Source organism: Pectinophora gossypiella, chromosome 13, assembly GCF_024362695.1.
Source record: "Pectinophora gossypiella chromosome 13, ilPecGoss1.1, whole genome shotgun sequence".
Classification (NCBI taxonomy): Eukaryota; Metazoa; Arthropoda; class Insecta; order Lepidoptera; family Gelechiidae; genus Pectinophora; species Pectinophora gossypiella.
Window position 1 is genome coordinate 6635993 of NC_065416.1, and position 23021 is coordinate 6659013.

Sequence of the window (23021 nt, forward strand, 5' to 3'; positions counted from 1 at the left end):
GATTCATTTTCAATAGAAGTAGGTACGTTTCATAGGAAACGTAAAAAAATATGATTTGTTTTTAATTTTAGGTACTGTGGTTGATAATAGGGTTCTAAGCCAACATTAATCCAATTGTTTCAAGTTCAGCGTGAAGTCGATTTAGTATGCTGAGATGATACCTTAGAAATGAACATTTTCAATAATCCCAGATTAGATTTGATTCTTTACAAGCCGATATAAGGCTTGTAAACATGATTTATGCACAGGCACTGAACGCAGTAATTATAATTATTTTTAAGAATTAATCAACCTTTATGATCAATAAAGTTTATAACTCACAAAGAAGCTAAATAAAAATAATGAGCTGCCATCCTTAATAGTCACATGCATTACTATACAAATAATTTGGCTGTAACATACTATTGAAAAGCTTTGATTTACTGAGTAATGACTTCGGTACACAATTAAAATAATGTTACGGATTTTATGAATCATCAGGAGTCCCGCACATTATGTAGAATAATTACCAAGAATATCACCCTGAGTGACGACGTTAAGAAAAGCGAGAGACGCGCACTCCAGGCCGGCGTAGGCATCGGTGTAGTCAGTGGACTTGAGCAGGTCGCGGACGTGACGCACGTGGATGCGGGCCTCGCGCATCGTGTACGGCTCTTCTACCACCTAGAAGGCAAGAGGAGGTCAGCAAAGGCCTTGCGAATATCGAAAGAAGAATTATCATTTAGACCTAACGGCTGATTCATCTATCACCTACAAGACAGTGCAAGGCTACAATGCAAGGATGAGGTTACAATACGCCTCGCGAAAGTCTAACTGAGACTTGGAATTTGATGACAAACAAACTATGTCTTTTCTTTAAAAAACGTCTCTGCAACGGTAATATTTTACAGCACAGTCTTAAAAGACTAGGGCGCATGCTTTTGGTCTTGGTAGGATAGCATAATGAAGAAGAGTATAGAAAATGCTTCGCTTAAATCCAATAACGTCTTAGAAACATTACTAAGATTGAGTGTTACGAGCTTGTTTATTTGTTATAGTTATTATATAAACTACCATTCGGGACTACGCATAGAACATTATTTTTTGAGATAAGCACGTATAAGTAAATACTTACCTACATATTAAATAGATTTAGAAATAAAAGATAAAGACCAATACTGTCGTACTTTTGTAAACCAAGTTTTGTACAGATTTATAAGTAGTGTGTATAAGTAGTAATCGTAACATTACTTCACTGGGAAAACAGTCAAAAATTATATGAAAATAACAATGATTATTATGACATTTACCTTAATAACAGAGCCTTCCTTCAGTCCTTCAATGTTTTTAAGCTCTGCGAAGTTGTCAAGAGTGACACCGTCAAGCTGCAGCGAAAAGCATGTCCTGTGACACGTGTCCTCGCGGTCCATTAGCACCTGGTGGATCTCTTGCACCAGCTCCATACTCGACACCTAACAGAAAAAAAGTTGTACTGCCATCCAACTATAAGAATTTCCCTTAAAAGAGAAACAAAGTCTCACCTGAATGTCCAAAGGCTCCGCACCAGGACTCACGATCTTCACAGTAAAACCCAAATCCTGAATGAAGACAACCTCGGCATCTTGCTTCTTCTCATCGCCCTCCTCGCTCGGAGAGGACTCTCTGTCCTTCTCCCCATTCATCACCTTACTGCTCTCACCGTTAACCTTATCCGAAACTTTGTCTGTACTCTTTGTTTTACCGTCTCCTTTCTTTTCTTCTGTTTTCTTATTTTTATCCGATTCATTTTTTTTCTCTGCTTCACTATTCTTGTCACTAGACTTAACTTTTTTATCCTTTTTTCTGTCCGACGCTTGCTTGCCTTTGTTAGGTATAACAGCCGCTATAACTTCTTGCCCTTCATCAGACTTATTTGATTTTGTATCATCCGAATCACTGTTAGTTCCGTTAGTAACTAGTTTATTATCACTACTACTAATATCACAATCTGAATGTTTTGGGTCACCGTTAATTACATTTTCACACGTAGTTTCCGTGCCGTTCACTATTGGTTCTTTGGTACCTAATTTATCTTTCTTACTATCATTGTCGCTTAATATTGATCCTTCTCCATTTATTTTGGTCGTGAGGTTGCCGGACTTCGCTTGTGATGGCTTTTCGCCGTTAGTTGCAGCTTTTTGGGATTCTGAAAGTTAAGGGAGGATGTCATTAGATGCGTTTAATAAAAAAAGGAAGAAAGGAAAGTTTTTTGGGCAAGTTGCGAAAATCTACTCGCGTCTAAGAGTCTAGAGGCAACTAAATGCGAAAGCAATCGCTAGAGTCGCTAGTAAAGAAGGACGGTGCGCCTCGTGAAGCACCTGTATTGTTTGGGCATTGCGCGGTCGCGGGCGGCGAGACAGGCGCGGGCTTGCGGGCCGCGGCGGCGGCGGCGGCGTACGAGACGCGAGCCGCGGGCGCCCGCCCGCCACCGCCCTCGTCGTCCGCGCGACCGTTCGGCGTGCTCGCGTGACCGTTGCTGCAACCCACCACCTTCACGCCACCCTCTTTCTTCATCTTACCTGCTCGTCTTTCTTGCTTTTCGGCTGAAACAAGGAAAAATAGTATTATTTTTTAAATATTCAAATAATTTCAAATGGAAAATAATTATGTACATACGAATATTTTTAGTAGTAGTAGTCCTTATACCTACCTATTATTATATGTGCTTAGTGATAGTTCAATACTTAGTAATTATAACTAGAAATAAATATTTGTGGTAAAGTTTGTCTTCAAACAAACATAACGTGGCATTTAACGTACTTCAGTTCTACTTTCATGTGTTCTGTAGCCACGTTCTATAACTGTAGCCGGCGCAGTTCAAGCGTATTGACGCCGGTTTTTTAAACTAACAGCGATGGTTTTCGGTGGCAGCGAGGCGGGGCAGCCGGCGAGCGCATGTCTCGTCCCGTGACGGGCGAGCACGTGGTCTGCGCTGGCGTCGGGCCAACTATCTCCAGCGACGAGTCAATAATAGACGCTAACGGGATGCCGCCAACAATAGACGCCGTCAACGTCGCCACGTCCACTGCACCGGCACCGATCTCCCCGAAACATGTTTCACATGATGCAATCCTATTCACAACAACGCTAACCACACTTAATTAGATCATACACGGTTCGCTGTCATAGAAAACAACTTTTCATTCAGATTTAACTGTTTTACGTAATGGAACTACAACTAAAACACGTCACCAGATATCGTTATAATAATTAAATTTAAAGGCAAAATACGACTTGACCTATTTCATAACCATCTATCATGATAAGAAACTAAGACAAATATAAGATCATTTATGATCTGATCGAAATCAGTGTGTTATGAGTATGTACGTATGGAACAGAGGGGATACCACTTACAAAAGAAATCAGCCAAAAAATTAATAAGCAAAATTGTAAACAACGACACTATCGAAAGAAGGAAATTAACATAGACGTGCTTCTCCGCTAGAATGTATAAAATTCCTATAATATTCAAATGAATGGAAGTTGAAATTGGATGGAAAGGGCTCGACACGCAAGGGTCAGTCACATTGACAAAGACGCATAACTTTATATATGCACGAATCAGAAATACTTGCTGTAAAACTTTACACAGAACAATGTGGAGGAAACTTTATTAGTTCGAGTTATAAAGATAACATTTTTGGATGTTATCTTTCTTTAGCTCACCAAACAAGATAACGGACAAGGCGCCTGTGACTTGTCGTAGATATAAGAAATCAAATTTCCTGATAAACAGGCGTTGACACAATTTCTTCCCGCGACGTGGTTCACTATCTGTGCACTATCGTTCAACGAACGAAACTCACATGCTTTACTTACTTAGCCCGGCGTACTATTTTATTGCTATCCTACGTAATAATGGAAACTTAATGAATATGACGGACGACCGTCCAGTTACACAATACAAACGCATGGCACAATCGTGGCAGGGACAAACCTCCGACAAATACGAGTGCTGTTACAACGAAGAAATACAACATTTTCAATGCACAAACGCTTAGCCTTACCTAAGTTTGCACACAGTTAAATGTGAGTTGTATATGAGCAAGTATTCCAAAATCTCCAATATATTTCTACCAATACCAACAGACGTTCTAAATATCTCCTTGCTATTCATAAGTTTCAAAGCTATAGTGCAGTAGTTTTAGGCAGCTCAAACTACAGCACTTATGTAAAAAATTAGTTATGTAAAAAAATACGATTTGGAGGACCCGGTAGTCTAATGGTTAAATGAAATGGAACACCAACTCGACAATTTGGGCGTTGCGTGAGTTTTGTACTTATCAGGAAACTCGGATCTCCTTCAAATTTAGTTCATTACGCAGCACTCAACTATTATTATTACATTATTATAGTGTTATTCAATTTATTATAAGTTTTCAATTCATAATAAGAAGCTTTTGATGTGGGCAAAAATATTGTAGTGAATGAAGCAGTTAGATTGATGTGTAGGCTGTTTGGACCAGTATTGTCGGTTCACCTGAGAATATTCATCGATGGTTTGACGTCAAGTCTCATTCGTCGTCTGAAATGTTGATTTCAAATTCAGATAAACAGCGTTTGTTGCCGCCACACCGGAGCAACACCAGCCAAACGCAGCGGAACCGATCAATGAATTATGCAAAGTCTCCGCGGCGGCGTCGCGGCCCGCTGCTGAATGTTTAACCTCACCGATTATTGTTTGATTTCTGCCCTTGGCCTTTCTCTTCGTATCCTGTACGTTTCTCTACCAATATAATCTAATCAATGAGGAAACAGTATCAATACATTCTAATCAAAATTTACTCATATAAACAATTTTGACAGACAAAAAGAACGGCAAATGACATTGTTCTGACATTTAACGAAGTTCAAAATATTTTTTCATCGATTTTGCCTTATGTTAAATCCAAAGTGATAAGGTCTATTTTTCTTTGTTAAATCCGATATCACAACGTGCTTTTAGCTTTAGTCTTAGCCAGAGGCCAGTGTTGGTTTATGGCTAAAGCATTTTCGGAGACTGTGATCAAAACAATCTTACATTGAAGAATGAACCGCCGGCACCCCAACGATTATCCGAGCAGAAGTTGCCAAGCGGCTATACCTGCCTATAGACTTGTAGCAATTTATTTTGTTGCTAAGCCAAATGTAGATTTTAAATGGAAAACTAAATCTGTAATGTATAATCATGGACAGTAGAGCTGAAAATCGTTGTGACGGCTATTATTGGCTGTGTAGTAGCTACAAGCGGCTGACAACAGGTTGAATGCATTTTGGTTACATAACGTTCTGCTAGTATCCTTGATTGGGGGAACACGCGTCATAGTTCTCACAAATAAATTATTGAACGGGGCAAGGTTCCACACAGTTGTAAACGACACGGACGGCGCCGTATTGACGACCATACTATCGATAGCGTAATGTGGAACGATTAGCCTGCATTTTCAGCCTTTTTGTTTTTAAAGTACGGCGCCACAGTTTCTCTGGTAATCATTATAATAAGAAAATAAGAAGACACGAGAGAAAGTTGGCAACTAACCAGGATAATAATGAGAATTTAACAAAAACTTTCCTTTCATTATGACCAAGCGACGAAATATGATGATAGTGGATTATAATAATTGTTATTTAGCTAGTCGTTAGAAAAATTGAAAGGAAGGAGGAAAACTTTTTACTCGCCACTGCTGGCATGAGACAGCGAAACTTTAAGTAGGGCATAGTGTGCGAAATAGTAGCTGTCATTTTCGGTAATACAATCATTTGTTAGGTTTCCCCAGCTGTTTGTCTTCCTCGTTCGTGAACTAAGAGGCCACGCACACGATTCCATTGAACGTCTTGTCACCTAGCACGTTGCACCTACCTCCTCATATCGACTTCACAATCTACACGCGTCAGATCAAATCTCGTTAAAATTCGTTCCAACGTCATTAAAATTCTTATCTCCGACTGACAGAAACAATCTATACTATTGTGTTCAGTACAAAAACTACAAAAGATTCCGAGTGCCCCTGAATGTATGCAGCTAAGAAGTGCATTTCTTTGAATGCTAAAGCATGAATTATTTAAATAGTTTCGCTTGCATATAACATAAAAACGTAGTCTATTCAAGCCTGCCAACATTTTTGTAGCTTTTCAGATACGTACGAATTAATAGAAAAGGGAAACTTTGAAAAGCTGCAATGGATATATTATATATTTCTCTTATTTATAATGTAGCTTAATTTTGTTACGGGCAATAGGCTGATCCGTCCCTTGTTACCATAAGGTTCATCATATCCACTTTAGGCATTTAATATCTTAGGGAATTTACTACCCTCTACCCGAGAGGTTTAGGCAATCACAAACTCAGTGTTAATGTGAGCATGAATGGATAATATAGTACACTCGATTTAATAAGCAGATTAATTTAGTTTCAAGACAATCAATGTTCTAACGACTTTTTAACTACACTTTAGTTTAAACATAATACAAAAGTTCCGTGAGCTCAACGTGCAAGGAAATACCAAATCATTCATGAATATTTAACTGCGCACAACTTACTTCGATAAAACAGCCTACATTATAACTCGCACTTGTGATATGTGACCAGATCGACCGAAGGAGCGAACGGGTTTAGAATCCGTGATAGTTGCGCAAACATAACAGACAAAATCGATCCAAAGTTTATTGAGTTTGATAATATTCCGTCTTTGAAACTGCAAAAGTGGGTCATTCTGAAACGTACGCGTATATAAACTATACATAAATTATTAAATTCGAATACCTACGCGTCAGAATGTCGTTGTTCTGTTCTCCTTTCGTAATGATCTTACGCTCCATTTTCGTTTGCTGTATTTCCGGCTATTCTAAATTAAAGTCAGCCCCGATCCCGCTAGAGCAGCCCGAAACTACTTGTATGACAACTCTTAATCACTCGGAGGTTAAAAAGGCCACATTAAAGCAATTCACCTAAAAAGCAACATTGCTATTTGATATTTAATGTTGCTAGCATTGCGCACTTACTTTTATATGTGCAAATGTCAAATTGTAGTATTGCTTTTTAGATGGATTACTTCAATGATGACTGCTTTGATGTGGCCTTTTAGACCCCTGCTCTACAAGGGATCAGAACCATATTTTGTAGAAACAAATCAATGAAAGTAAGAACTTCATAAAACCATTTAAGACGTACAACTCTTAAGTAATGAATAACTGCACTAATTTATAACTATAAGTAGATAATACCACAATTGATTATGTAGCCTAGCGAGCAGAGACGCAAGTTATGATAGTACCCAAATATCATAAAAAATACACTAAGCAAATATGAAAACAAGATAAAATAAAATGTTGTAAAATCCAATCGAAGTCCAAAGGGTATTGTAGCAAGATAAAAAAGAAGACTTCTAGAAAGATAAAGTGAAGAATATTGGCGAGTCACCTATCATGACCCATTTAATTAAAAAATTCCATTAATTTGTAAAGTACCTAGGTTAAAACTATACTTCCTAATCAAAAGATATTTAGGTCACGATTTAAGCGAAGCTATACTTTCCGGTTCTGTACAGCTTTTATTCATTGGTTAGCCGGTCTTAACAAGATTATCAGACCACCTGACCGATGATTTAGGTAAGCATCTGTTCTAATGAAATTCGACAAGCTACTGACCCATAAAATCCTGGCTATAACCGAATTTCTGGAGCGTCGAAAGATTCAGACCTTTCAAGAGCGCTTCCAATTTCGAGTCTACATTCAGCTGGATGCTTCCTGAATCGATTGATTCTTCTTCAACGTGAGGAATTCAAGTGATAACTAATCTATTCCGGTACAAGGGAACATGGCCTAGGCCATGTGCAGGTATTACCAGGTCAATAACTAGTTATTGACCTGGTAATACCTGCATCAAATCAACCTGTCGGCCGAGGCTGCAAATTGGGCGAGTGATCAGTGCACGCGTGCCAAGCCGACCATTCATTCGACAGATGCGAAATCAAGAGCCAATTAACGCCGGCGAGGGCTAACTGGCTTAACCACGACCATTATCAGATCAAGTGGATGTTCACCTCTAATTAATCACAAGAAGTGGATAAGATTAGGACGCTAAACACTTCGAAAATACATAACTGTGTTCCGCCTACAAGTCGATTAGTGGAAGAACACTATGTAAATGTATACCTCAAAGCAAAGTCGACGCTTTGACAGTCGACACGAACATCTTAATAAGATAACAAAACAAATGAACTTATTTTTCTGGAGTACAATATGCAAATATTGCACGTTCGTCACTTCGAAGTCAGAGGTAACATAGTTCTACAAATCAGTCACTCACGACTGAGGATTCCGTAAGTTAACACAAATCTTGTTGAAGCCTTGTCGTGGTATAACAGAGCACGTGGTCGGCATTTGAGAACGCTCCTTAGTAGGTATAACAAGAGATAAAAAGGCGACAAAAGTTGCTGTCTCTTGTCGCGTTTTATCTCGAGTACGTAGATCTACGTAAACATAGTACGTAACTTTAAACCACAGTTGCGTCGTTTTACATGTTAACCTTCTTTCAACATTTAAAACGCTTTCGTGAGCCGATGTAAAAACTTATCTCGGCACAGTTTATCTATGACAGCTTATGCTAAATACGTACAGTTGCCATGCCGTCGCAAACTAGGCAAATAGAGTGGGGTGTGAGATATTTCATTGACGATACAATTCTTATCATTCCAACACGAATCACAAGAAACCTTATCAGTATAGAGTGGCAGATATCGAGGCATCAATCATGACTAAAGTAAAGAATAGACTTGATTTAAAAAGAAAATTAGAAAGAGAATTTTTCAGCGCACTGCGACATTATAACATAATCAGCCTATAATATACGGTACCGGTACTGAAGTATGCTCACGATGCTCCACTGCGACATTATAAATTAACTAGATGTCGCGTGGTTCGCTCGCAGCAAGCTGCTCGCGTGTTTTGTTTTCCCGCCATTTTTTTACCGCGATAGAATTTGACCAAGACTAAAATAGGTCTCGTGAAATCAAGAAAGTTCTAGGTGCTATAGTTTTGCCAGGCCGTAGGGTGTCTCCCTGATGCGGAGCAGATTTCAAAGATCAAGAAGTACTTCCGTACTCAACATGATATTCAGATTACACTCCCATACATTGTTTTTACCTCTAAGACATTTTTCTGAAAAAACAAAATTTTGTATGGCGGCCATCTTTTTTTTCCGCCATTTTGGTTTTTTTTCACCAGTGATTGGATTTGACCAAGATTTAAATAGGTTTCGGGAAAAAAATATTGCTCCAGGTTTTATAGTTTTGCTAGGCCGTAGGGTGTCTCCCTGATGCGGAGCAGTTTTTCAAGATCAAGCAGTATTGAAATACTCAACATGATCTTCCGCTTACGTCCCCATACATTGTTTTTACCTCCGAGGCATTTTCGGGAAAAACGAAAATTTTGTATGGCGGCCATCTTGTTTTTCCGCCATTTTGATTTTTTTTCAACGGTGTTTGAATTTGACCAAGATTTAAATAGATTTCGTGAAAGAAAATTTGCTCCAGGTTTTATAGTTTCGCCAGGCCGTAGGGTGCCTCCCTGATGCGGAGCAGTTTTTGAAGATCAAGAAGCATTTGCGTACTCCACACGACCTTCCGATTACACTCCCATACATCATTTTTACCTCCGAGACATTTTCTGGAAAAACGAAATTTTGTATGGCGGCCATCTTGTTTTTCCGCCATTTTGTTTTTTTTTCACCGACAATAGAATTTGACCAAGATTTAAGTAGGTTAAGTGGAAAAAGAATCGTTCCAGGTGCGATAGTTTTGCCAGGCCGTGGGGTGTCTCCCTGATGCGGAGCAGTTTTCCAAGATCTGGGATTTTTCCCATACTCACCGGGAGGTCCCGATCACACCCCCCATACATCATTTTCACCCCCCGACGCTCCTTCTGGGAGAACAACCCTGTCAGTGAGTCAGTCAGTGAGTCAGTCAGTCAGTCAGTGGGTTTGTAGCTATATATAGTATAACTAGATTTCGCGTGGTTCGCTCGCAGCAAGCTGCTCGCGTGTCCTGGTTTAGTTCGAAGCTTTGTATGGCGGCCATCTTGTTTTCCCGCCATTTTTTTACCGCGATAGAATTTGACCAAGACTTGAATAGGTCTCGTGAAATCAAAAAAGTTCTAGGTGCTATAGTTTTGCCAGGCCGTAGGGTGTCTCCCTGATGCGGAGCAGTTTTCCAAGATGACGTTCCGATCACACCCCTATACATTATTTTTGACCTTGAGGAATTTTCTAGAAAAACAAAATTTTGTATGGCGGCCATCTTGTTTTTCCGCCATTTTGTTTTTTTTTTCACCGGTGATAAAATTTGACCAAGATTTAAATAGGTTTCGTGAAAACAAAAAAGTTCCAGGTGCGATAGTTTTGCCTGGCCGTAGGGTGTTTCCCTGATGCGGAGCAGCTATCGAAAACGCAGACATATTTTCATACTCGACATGACGTTCCGATCACATTCCTTTACATCATTTTTACACCCGAGACATTTTCTGGAAAAACGAAGGCCGTAGTTTTGCCTGGCCGTAGAGTGTCTCCCTGATGCGGAGCAGTTTTTCAAGATGGAGCAGTATTGAAATACTCAACATGACGATCCGATCACATTCCTATACATCATTTTCACGCCCGAGGCATTTTCAGGAAAAAAGAAAAATTTGTATGGCGGCCATCTTGAATTTCCGCCATTTTGATTTTTTTTCAACTGCAATTAAATTTGACCAAGATTATAATAGGCCTGGTGGAAAAAATAATGTTCTAGGTGCGATAGTTTGGCCAGGCCGTAGGGTGTCTTCCTGATGCGGAGCAGCTATCGAAAACACAGATGTATTTTCATACTTGACATGACGTTCCGATCACATTCCTATACATCAATTTTATCCCAGAGGCATTTTCAGGAAAAACGAAAATTTTGTATGGCGGCCATCTTGATTTTCCACCATTTTGATTTTTTTTCACTGCCAATTGAATTTGACCAAGGTTTAAATATGTCTCGTGAAAACCAAAAAGTTCTAGGTGCTATAGTTTTGCCAGGCCGTAGGTTGTCTCCCTGATGCGGAGCAGGTTTCGAAGATTGAGATTATTTTCCGTACTCGACAAGACGCTCCGATTACAACCTCATACACAGTTTTTACCCTCGAGACATTTTCTGGAAAAACAAAATTTTGTATGGCGGCCATCTTGTTTTTCCGCCATTTTGTTTTTTTTTTCACCCACAATAGAATTTGACCAAGATTTAATTAGGTTTTGCGAAAAAAAAATGATCCAGGTATAATAGTTACGCCAGACTGTAGGGTGTCTCCCTGATGCGGAGCAGTTTTCCAAGATCTGGAAGTTTTCCCATACTCACCGGGAGGTCCCGATCAGACCCCCCATACATCATTTTCACCCCCCGACGCTCCTTCTGGGAGAACAACTATGTCAGTCAGTCAGTCAGTCAGTCAGTGGGTTTGTAGCTTTATATAATATAACTAGATGTCGCGTGGTTCGCTCGCAGCAAGCTGCTCGCGTGTCTTGTTTTCCCGCCATTTTTTTTACCGAGATAGAATTTGACCAAGACTAAAATAGGTCTCGTGAAATCAAGAAAGTTCTAGGTGCTATAGTTTTGCCAGGCCGTAGGGTGTCTCCCTGATGCGGAGCAGCTATCGAAAACCCAGATGTATTTTCATACTTGACATGACGTTCCGATCACATTCCTATACATCATTTTTACCCCCGAGGCATTTTCAGGGAAAACGAAAAATTTGTATGGCGGCCATCTTGTTTTTCCGCCATTTTGTTTTTTTTTTCACCGGCGATAAAATTTGACCAAGATTTAAATAGGTTTCGTGAAAACAAAAAAGTTCCAGGTGCGATAGTTTTGCCAGGCCGTAGGGTGTCTCCCTGATGCGGAGCAGCTATCGAAAACCCAGATGTATTTTCATACTTGACATGACGTTCCGATCACATTCCTATACATCATTTTTACCCCCGAGGCATTTTCAGGGAAAACGAAAAATTTGTATGGCGGCCATCTTGTTTTTCCGCCATTTTGTTTTTTTTTCAACGGTGATTGAATTTGACCAAGATTTAAATAAGTCTTGTGGAAAAATAATCATTCCAGGTGTGATACTTTTGCCAGGCCGTAGGGTGTCTCCCTGATGCGGAGCACTTTTTCAAAATCTAGAAGTTTTCCCATACTCTCCGGGAGGTCCAGATCACAACCCCATACATAATTTTTACCCCCGAGGCATTTTCGAGAAAAACGAAAATGTTGTATGGCGGCCATCTTGATTTTCCGCCATTTTGATTTTTTTTCACCGGTGATTGAATTTGACCAAGATTTAAATACGTTGTGCGAAAAAATCATTGTTCCAGGTGCGATAGGTTAGCCAGGCCGTAGGGTGTCTCCCTGATGCGGAGCAGTTTTTCAAGATCGAGAAAAATTTCCATAGTCAACGGGATGTTCCGATTACAACCCCATACACAGTTTTTACCAACGAGACATTTTTTGAAAAAACAAAATTTTGTATGGCGGCCATCTTGTTTTTCCGCCATTTTGATTTTTTTTCACCGGCAATAAAATTTGACCAGGAATTAAATAGGTTTCGTGAAAAAAGAATCTTTCCAGGTGCGATAGTTTTGCCAGACGGTAGGGTGTCTCCCTGATGCGGAGCAGTTTTCCAAGATCTGGAAGTTTTCCCATACTCACCGGGAGGTCCTGATCACACCCCCCATACATCATTTTCACCCCCCGAGGCTCCTTCTGGGAGAACAACCCTGTCAGTGAGTCAGTGAGTCAGTGAGTCAGTCAGTCAGTCAGTACATGGGTTTGTAGCTATATATAATATAATAACTAGATGTCGCGTGGTTCGCTCGCAGCAAGCTGCTCGCGTGTCTTGTTTTCCCGTCATTTTTTTACCGCGATAGAATTTGACCAAGACTTAAATAGGTCTCGTGAAATCAAAAAAGTTCTAGGTGTTATAGTTTTGCCAGGCCGTAGAGTGACCCCTGATGCGGAGCAGTTTTCCAAGATGACGTTCCGATCACACCCCAATACATCATTTTTACCTCGTGAGACATTTTCTGGAAAAACAAAAATTTGTATGGCGGCCATCTTGTTTTTCGGCCATTTTGTTTTTTTTTTTCACTGGCGATAAAATTTGACCAAGACTTTAATAGGCTTCGTGAAAACAAAAAAGTTCCAGGTGCGATAGTTTCACCAGGCTGTAGGGTGTCTCCCTGATGCGGAGCAGCTTTCGAAGATCGAAAAGTATTTCCATACTCAACATGATGTTTCGATCACATTCCTCATACATCATTTTTACCCCCGAGGCATTTTCGGGAAAAACGAAAATTTCGTATGGCGGCCATCTTGTTTTTCCGCCATTTTGGTTTTTTTTTCACCGGGGATTGAATTTGACCAAGATTTAAATAGGTTTCGTGAAAAAAATATTGCTCTAGGTTTTATAGTTTTGCCAGGCCGTAGGGTGTCTCCCTGATGCGGAGCAGATTTTGAAGATAGAGAAGTGTTTTCATACTCCACAAGACGTTCCGATTACATCCCCATACATCATTTTTACCTCCGAGACATTTTCTAGAAAAAAGAAATTTTGTATGGCGGCCATCTTGTTTTTCCGCCATTTTGATTTTTTTTCACCGGTGATTGAATTTGACCAAGAATTAAATAGGTTTCGTGAAAAAAGAATCGTTCCAGGTGCAATAGTTTTGCCAGACTGTAGGGTGTCTCCCTGATGCGGAGCAGTTTTCCAAGATCTGGAAGTTTTCCCATACTCACCGGGAGGTCCCGATCACACCCCCCATACATCATTTTCACCTCCCGACGCTCCTTCTGGGAGAACAATTATGTCAGTGAGTGAGTGAGTGAGTGAGTCAGTCAGTCAGTGGGTTTGCAGCTATATATATTATAACTAGATGTCGCGTGGTTCGCTCGCAGCAAGCTGCTCGCGTGTCCTGTATTAGTTCGAAAGTTTGTATGGCGGCCATAGAATTTGACCAAGACTTGAATAGGTCTCGTGAAATCAAAAAAGTTCTAGGTGCTATAGTTTTGCCAGGCCGTAGGGTGACTCCCTGATGCGGAGCAGTTTTCCAAGATGACGTTCCGATCACACCCCTATACATATTTTTTACACCCGAGATATTTTCTGGAAAAACAAAAATTTATAAGGCGGCCATCTTGTTTTTCGGCCATTTTGTTTTTTTTTCACCGGTGATAAAATTTGACCAAGATTTAAATAGGACTCGTGAAATCAAAAAAGTTCTAGGTGCTATAGTTTTGCCAGGCCGTAGGGTGTCTCCGTGATGCGGAGCAGTTTTCCAAGATGACGTTCCGATCACACCCCTATACATCAATTTTACCTCTGAGACATTTTCTAGAAAAACAAAACTTTGTATGGCGGCCATCTTGTTTTTCGGCCATTTTGTTTTTTTTTCTCTAGCGATAAGACTTGACCAAAATTTAAATAGGTCTCGTGAAAAAAGAATCGTTCCAGGTGTGATACTTTTGCCAGGCCGTAGGGTGTCTCCCTGATGCGGAGCAGATTTCAAAGATCTAGAAGTTATTTTATATTAATGTTGACGTTCCGATGACATCCCCATACACAGTTTTTACCAACGAGAAATTTTCTGGAAAAACAAAATTTTGTATGGCGGCCATCTTGTTTTTCGGCCATTTTGATTTTTTTTCACCGGCGATTGAATTTGACTAAGATTTAAATAGGTTTTGCGAAAAAAAAATTGATCCAGGTAAGATAGTTTTGTCAGGCCGTAGGGTGTCTCCCTGATGCGGAGCAGTTTTCCAAGATCTGGAAGTTTTCCCATACTCACCGGGAGGTCTAGATCACACCCCCCATACATCATTTTCACCCCCCGACGCTCCTTCTGGGAGAACAACCCTGTCAGTCAGTCAGTGAGTCAGTCAGTCAGTCAATGGGTTTGTAGCTATATATAATATAATAATAATAATAAAATAATAAAATTTGACTAAGATTTTAATAGGTTTGGTGGAAAAAAAAATGTTCCAAGTGCGATAGTTTTGCCACGCCTTAGGGTGTCTCCCTGATGCGGAGCAGTTCTCGAAAACCTGGAAGTATACCCGTACTCTACATGACATTCCGATCACATCTCTGTACATAATTTTTACCTTCGATTCATTTCCGGGAAAAACGAAAATTTTGTATGGCGGCCATCTTGTTTTTCCGCCATTTTGTTTTTTTTTCACCGGCGATTGTATTTGACCAAAATTTAAATAGGTTTCGTGAAAAAAGAATTGTTCCAGGTTTTATAGTTTTGCCAGGCCGTAGGGTGTCTCCCTGATGCGGAGCAGTTTTTCAAGATCGAGCAAAATCGAAATACTCAACATGACGATCCGATCACATCCTTATACATATTTTTTACCTGCGAGGCATTTTCGGGAAAAACGAAAATTTTGTATGGTGGCCATCTTGTTTTTCCGCCATTTTGATTTTTTTTCACCGGCGATTGGATTCGACCAAGATTTAAATATGTAATGCGAAAAAAAAATTGCTCCAGGTTTTATAGTTTTGCCAGGCTGTAGGGTGCCGCCCTGATGCGGAGCAGTTTTCAAAGATCGAGAAGTATTTCCATTTTCAACAAGACGTTCCGATTACAACCCCATACACAGTTTTTACCCCCGAAGCATTTTTTGAAAAAATAACATTTTGTATGGCGGCCATCTTGTTTTACCGCCATTTTGTTTTTTTTTCACCGGCGATTGGATTTGACCAAGATTTAAATAGGTTTTGCGAAAAAAAAAATGATCCAGGTCTAATAGTTGCGCCAGACTGTAGGGTGTCTCCCTGATGCGGAGCAGTTTTCCAAGATCTGGAAGTTTTCCCATACTCACCGGAAGATCTTGATTACACCCCCCATACATCATTTTCACCCCCCGACGCTCCTTCTGGGAGAACAACCCTGTCAGTGAGTCAGTGAGTGAGTGAGTCAGTCAGTCAGTGGGTTTGTAGCTATATATAGTATAACTAGATGTCGCGTGGTTCGCTCGCAGCAAGCTGCTCGCGTGTCCTGTATTAGTTCGAAGCTTTGTATGGCGGCCATCTTGTTTAAATAGGTCTCGTGAAATCAAAAAAGTTCTAGGTGCTATAATTTTGCCAGGCCGTAAGGTGTCTCCCTAATGCGGAGCAGTTTTCCAAGATGACGTTCCGATCACACCCCTTTACATATTTTTGGACCTTGAGGAATTTTCTAGAAAAACAAAATTTTGTATGGCGGCCATCTTGTTTCTCCGCCATTTTGTTTTTTTTTCACAGGCTATAAAATTTGACCAAGATTTAAATAGGTTTTGTGAAAACAAAAAAGGTCCAGATGCGATAGTTTCGCCAGGCCGTAGGGTGCCGCCCTGATGCGGAGGAGCTTTCAAAGATCGAGAAGTATTTACATACTCTACAAGACGTTTCGATCAAAACCCTCATACATAATTTTTATCCTAGAGGCATTTTCAGGAAAAACTAAAAATTTGTATGGCGGCCATCTTGTTTTTCCGCCATTTTGTTTTTTTTCTGCCTGCGATTGAATTCGACCAAGATTTTAATAGGCTTGGTGGAAAAAATAATGTTCTAGGTGCGATAGTTTGGCCAGGCCGTAGGGTGTCTCCCTGATGCGGAGCAGTTTTTCAAGATCAAGAAAAATTTCCATAGTCAACGGGATGTTCCGATTACAACCCCATACACAGTTTTTACCAACGAGACATTTTCTGGAAAAACAAAATTTTGTATGGCGGCCATCTTGTTTTTCCGCCATTTTGATTTTTTTTCACTGGTGATTGAATTTGACCAAGAATTAAATAGGTCTAGTGAAAAAAGAATCGTTCCAGGTGCGATAGTTTCGCCAGGCCGTAGGGTGTCTCCCTGATGCGGAGCAGTTTTCCAAGATGACGTTTCGATCACACCCCTATACATCATTTTTACACCCGAGACATTTTCTGGAAAAACAAAAATTTATATGGCGGCCATCTTGTTTTTCCGCCATTTTGGTTTTTTTTCACCGGGGATTGAATTTGACCAAGATTTAAATAGGTTTCGTGAAAAAAATATTGCTCTAGGTTTTATAGTTTTGCCAGGCCGTAGGGTGTCTCCCTGATGCGGAGCAGTTTTTCAAGATCGAGCAGTACTGAAATACTCAACATGACGATCCGACCACATCCCTATACATCATTTTTACCCTCGAGGCATTTTCAGGAAAAACGAAAATTTTGTATGGCGGCCATCTTGTTTTTCCGCCATTTTGGTTTTTTTTCACCAGGGATTGGATTTGACCAAGATTTAAATAGGTTCTGTGAAAAAATAATCGTTCCAGGTGCGATAGTTTTGTCAGGCCGTAGGGTGTCTCCCTGATGCGGAGCAGTTTCTGAAGATCAAGAAGTATTTCCATACTCAACAAGACGTTCCAATTACAACCTCATACACAGTTTTTATCCCCGAGACATTTTCTAGAAAAACAAAATTTTGTATGGCGGCCATCTTGTTTTTCCGCCATTTTGATTTTTTTTCACCAACGATTGAATTTGACCAAGATTTGAATAGGTTTTGCGAAAAAAAAATTGATCCAGGTATAATAGTTGCGCCAGACTGTAGGGTGTCTCCCTGATGCGGAGCAGTTTTCCAAGATCTGAAAGTTTTCCCATACTCACCGGAAGATTTTGATCACATCTCCCATACATCATTTTCACCCCCCGACGCTCCTTCTGGGAGAACAACTCTGTCAGTGAGTGAGTCAGTCAGTCAGTCAGTCAGTCAGTCAGTACATGGGTTTGTAGCTATATATAATATAATAACTAGATGTCGCGTGGTTCGCTCGCAGCAAGCTGCTCGCGTGTCCTGTATTAGTTCGAAGCTTTGTATGGCGGCCATCTTGTTTTTCCGCTATTTTTTTACCGCGATAGAATTTGACCAAGACTTAAATAGGTCTCGTGAAATCAAAAAAGTTCTAGGTGCTATAGTTTTGCTAGGCCGTAGGGTGTCTCCCTGATGCTGAGCAGATTTCAAAGATCGAGAAGTACTTCCTTACTCAATATGACATTCCGATTACACCCCCATACATTGTTTTTACCTCTAAGACATTTTTCTGAAAAAACAAAATTTTGTATGGCGGCCATCTTGTTTTTCCGCCATTTTGGTTTTTCTTCACCGGCGATTGGATTTGACCAAGATTTAAATACGTTGTGCGAAAAAATCATTGTTCCAGGTGCGATAGTTTTGCCAGGCCGTAGGGTGTCTCCCTGATGCGGAGCAGTTTCTGAAGATCAAGAAGTTTTTCCATACTCAACAAGAAGTTCCGATTACAACCCCATACACAGTTTTTACCAACGAGACATTTTCTGGAAAAACTAAATTTTGTATGGCGGCCATCTTGTTTTTCCGCCATTTTGATTTTTTTTCACCCACAATAGAATTTGACCAAGATTTAAATAGGTTTTGTGAAAAAAGAATCGTTCCAGGTGCGATAGTTTCGCCAGACTGTTGGGTGTCTCCCTGATGCGGAGCAGTTTTCCAAGATTTGGGATTTTTCCCATACTCACCGGGAGGTCCCGATCACACCCCCCATACATCATTTTGACCCCCCGACGCTCCTTCTGGGAGAACAATTATGTCAGTGAGTGAGTCAGTCAGTCAGTCAGTCAGTGGGTTTGTAGCTATATATATTATAACTAGATTTCGCGTGGTTCGCTCGCAGCAAGCTGCTCGCGTGTCTTGTTTTCCCGCCATTTTTTTACCGCGATAGAATTTGACCAAGATTTAAATAGGTCTTGTGAAGAAAGAATCGTTCCAGGTGCGATAGTTGCGCCAGGCCGTAGGGTCTCTCCCTGATGCGGAGCAGTTTTTGAAAACCTTGAAGTATACTCGTACTCTAGATGACGTTCCGATCACACCCCTATACATTTTACACCCCTAGACATTTTCTGGAAAAACAAAATTTTGTATGGCGGCCATCTTGTTTTTCCGCCATTTTGATATTTTACCACCAGAGAATAGATTTGACCAAGATTCTCCCTGATGCGGAGCAGGTTTTCAAGATCGAGAAGTATTTCCATACTCAACAATACGTTCCGATTACACCCCCATACACAGTTTTTACTCACGAGACATTTTCTGGAAAAATAAAATTTTGTATGGCGGCCATCTTGTTTTTCCGCCATTTTGATTTTTGTCACCAGCGATTGAATTTGACCAAGATTTAAATAGGTATCGTGAAAACTAAAAAGTTCTACGTGCGATAGATTCACCAGGCCGTAGGGTGTCTCCCTGATGCGGAGCAGTTTTTCAAGATCGAACAGTTTTTCCATACTCAGCTTGACGTTTCGATCACACCTCCCATACATCATTTTTACCTCCGAGACATTTTCTGAAAAAACGAAGTTTTGTATGGCGGCCATCTTGTTTTTTTTTTCACCGGAGATTGGATTTGACCAAGATTTAAATAGGTTTCGTGAAAAAAATATTGCTCCAGGTATTATAGTTTTGCCAGGCCGCAGGGTGTCTCCCTGATGCGGAGCAGTTTCTGAAGATCTAAAAGTATTTCTATACTCAACAAGACGTTTCGATTACACCTCCTATACATCATTTTTACCTCAGAGACATTTTCTGGAAAAACAAAATTTTGTATGGCGGCCATCTTGTTTTTCCGCCATTTTGAATTTTTTTCACCGGCGATTGGATTTGACCAAGATTTAAATATGTTATGCGAAAAAAAAGTTGCTCCAGGTATTATAGTTTTGCCAGGCCGCAGGGTGTCTCCCTGATGCGGAGCAGTTTCTGAAGATCTAAAAGTATTTCTATACTCAACAAGACGTTTCGATTACACCTCCTATACATCATTTTTACCTCAGAGACATTTTCTGGAAAAACAAAATTTTGTATGGCGGCCATCTTGTTTTTCCGCCATTTTGTTTTTTTTTCACCGTCAATTGGATTTGACCAAGATTTAAATAGGATTTGTGAAAAAAGAATCGATCCAGGAGCGATAGTTTTGCCAGGCCGTAGGGTGCCGCCCTGATGCGGAGCAGTTTTTGAAGATCGGGAAGTATTTCCATACTCAACATGACGTTTTGATCACATCCCTATACATAATTTTTACCCCCCAGGCATTTTCAGGAAAAACGAAAAATTTGTATGGCGGCCATCTTGATTTTCCGCCATTTTGATTTTTTTTCACTGGCAATTAAATTTGACCAAGATTTAAATAGGTATCGTGAAAACTAAAAAGTTCCACGTGCGATAGTTTCACCAGGCCGTAGGGTGTCTCCCTGATGCGGAGCAGTTTTTCAAGATCGAACAGTTTTTCCATACTCGGCTTGACGTTTCGATCACACCTCCCATACATCATTTTTACCTCCGAGACATTCTCTGGAAAAACGAAATTTTGTATGGCGGCCATCTTGTTTTTCCGCCATTTTGATTTTTTTTCACCCACGATAGAATTTGACCAAGATTTAAATAGGTTTTGCGAAAAAATAATTGATCTAGGTATAATAGTTGCGCCAGACTGTAGGGTGTCTCCCTGATGCGGAGCAGTTTTCCATGATCTGGAAGTTTTCCCATACTCACCGGGAGGTACCGATCACACCCCCCATACATCATTTTCACCCCCCGACGCTCCTTCTGGGAGAACAACCCTGTCAGTGAGTCAGTGAGTCAGTCAGTCAGTCAGTCAGTCAGTCAGTGGGTTTGTAGCTTTATATAATATAATAACTAGATGTCGCGTGGTTCGCTCGCAGCAAGCTGCTCGCGTGTCTTGTTTTCCCGCCATTTTTTTACCGCGATAGAATTTGACCAAGACTTGAATTGGTCTCGTGAAATCAAAAAAGTTCTAGGTGCTATGGTTTTGCCAGGCCGTAGGGTGACCCCTGATGCGGAGCAGTTTTCGAAGATCTAGCAGTATTTCCATACTCAACAAGACGTTCCCATAACACCCCTATACATCGTTTTTACATCCGAGACATTTTCTGTAAAAACAAAAATTTGTATGGCGGCCATCTTGTTTTTCGGCCATTTTGATTTTTTTTTACCGGCGATAAAATTTGACCAAGATTTTATTAGGTTTGGTGAAAAAAGAATCGTTCCAGGTGCGATAGTTTTCCCAGGCCGTAGGGTGCCGCCCTGATAAGGAGCAGTTTTTGAAGGTCGGGAAGTATTTCCATACTCAATATGACATTTTGATCTCATCACTCTTACATCACATTCACCCCGAGGCATTTTCGAGAAAAACGAAAATTTTGTATGGCGGCCATCTTGTTTTTCCGCCATTTTGATTTTTTTTCACTGCCAATTGAATTTGACCAAGGTTTAAATATGTCTTGTGAAAACCAAAAAGTTCTAGGTGCTATAGTTTTGCCAGGCCGTAGGGTGTCTCCCTGATGCGGAGCAGTTTTCGAAGATCTAGCAGTATTTCCATACTCAACAAGACGTTCCGATTACACCTCCGTACACAGTTTTTACCCCCAAGACATTTTCTTGAAAAACAAAAATTTGTATGGCGGCCATCTTGTTTATCCGCCATTTTGATTTTTTTTCACCCACGATAGAATTTGACCAAGATTTTAATAGGTTTCGTGAAAAAAGAATCGTTCCAGGTGCGATAGTTTTGCCAGACGGTAGGGTGTCTCCCTGATGCGGAGCAGTTTTCCAAGATCTGGAAGTTTTCCCATACTCATCGGAACATCTTGATCACATCTTCCATACATCATATTTACCCCCCGGCGCTCCTTCTGGGAGAACAACCCTGTCAGTGAGTCAGTCAGTCAGTCAGTCAGTCAGTCAGTCAGTACATGGGTTTGTAGCTTTATATAATATAACTAGATGTCGCGTGGTTCGCTCGCAGCAAGCTGCTCGCGTGTCTTGTTTTCCCGCCATTTTTTTACCGCGATAGAATTTGACTAAGACTTAAATAGGTGTCGTGAAATCAAAAAAGTTCTAGGTGCTATAGTTTTGCCAGGCCGTAGGGTGTCTCCCTGATGCGGAGCAGCTATCGAAAACCCAGACGTATTTTCATACTCGACATGACGTTTCGATCACATTTCTATACATATTTTTTTCCCCCGAGGCATTTTCAGGAAAAACTAAAAATTTGTATGGCGGCCATCTAGTTTTGCCGCCATATTTTTACCGCGATAGAATTTGACCAAGACTTAAATAGGTCTCGTGAAATTAAAAAAGTTCTAGGTGCTATAGTTTTGCCAGGCCGTAGGGTGACCCCTGATGCGGAGCAGTTTTCCAAGATGACGTTCCGATCACACCCCAATACATCATTTTTACCTCTGAGACATTTTCTGGAAAAACAAAAATTTGTATGGCGGCCATCTTGTTTTTCGGCCATTTTGTTTTTTTTCACTGGCGATAAAATTTGACCAAGACTTTAATAGGCTTCTTGAAAACAAAAAAGTTCCAGGTGCGATAGTTTCGCCAGGCTGTAGGGTGTCTCCCTGATGCGGAGCAGATTTGAAGAAAGAGAAGTGTCTCCATACTCAACAAGACGTTCCGATTACACTCCCATATACAGTTTTTACCCCCGAGATATTTTCTGGAAAAACAAAATTTTGTATGGCGGCCATCTTGTTTTTCCGCCATTTTGATTTTTTTTCAACTACGATAGAATTTGACCAAGACTTAAATAGGTCTCGTGAAATCAAAAAAGTTCTAGGTGCTATAGTTTTGCCAGGCCGTAGGGTGTCTCCCTGATGCGGAGCAGTTTTTGAAGGTCGGGAAGTATTTCCATACTCAACATGACATTTTGATCACATCCCTCATACATCATATTTACCCCCGAGGCATTTTCGAGAAAAACGAAAATTTTGTATGGCGGCCATCTTAATATTCCGCCATTTTGTTTTTTTTACGGGCGATAAAATTTGACCAAGATTTAAATAGGTTTTGTGAAAAAAATATTGCTCCAGGTTTTATAGTTTTGCCAGGCCGTAGGGTGTCTCCCTGATGCGGAGCAGTTTTCAAAGATTGAGAACATTTTCCGT

At 40.5% G+C, this 23021-nt stretch overlaps 1 protein-coding gene and 1 long non-coding RNA gene across 2 annotated transcripts in view; both read right to left on the bottom strand.

Moving 5' to 3' along the window:
* The window catches only part of LOC126372215 (clustered mitochondria protein homolog), a 53506-nt gene that overhangs the window by 25786 nt on the left and 4699 nt on the right, over nucleotides 1–23021 (bottom strand). Inside the window, exons 2-5 of the mRNA XM_050017872.1 lie at nucleotides 2337–2561; nucleotides 1521–2164; nucleotides 1290–1451; nucleotides 510–663 (exon numbers count right to left, since the gene is read on the bottom strand). Of these exons, the coding sequence (XP_049873829.1) occupies nucleotides 510–663; nucleotides 1290–1451; nucleotides 1521–2164; nucleotides 2337–2561 (1185 nt within the window). The remainder of the gene's footprint in view (nucleotides 1–509; nucleotides 664–1289; nucleotides 1452–1520; nucleotides 2165–2336; nucleotides 2562–23021) is intronic.
* Nucleotides 14234–22379, bottom strand: LOC126372262 (uncharacterized). Its single transcript, XR_007567136.1, has 2 exons — nucleotides 22309–22379; nucleotides 14234–14380 (listed from the first exon to the last, which is right to left on the bottom strand). It is a non-coding gene; the product is annotated as an uncharacterized LOC126372262 (long non-coding RNA).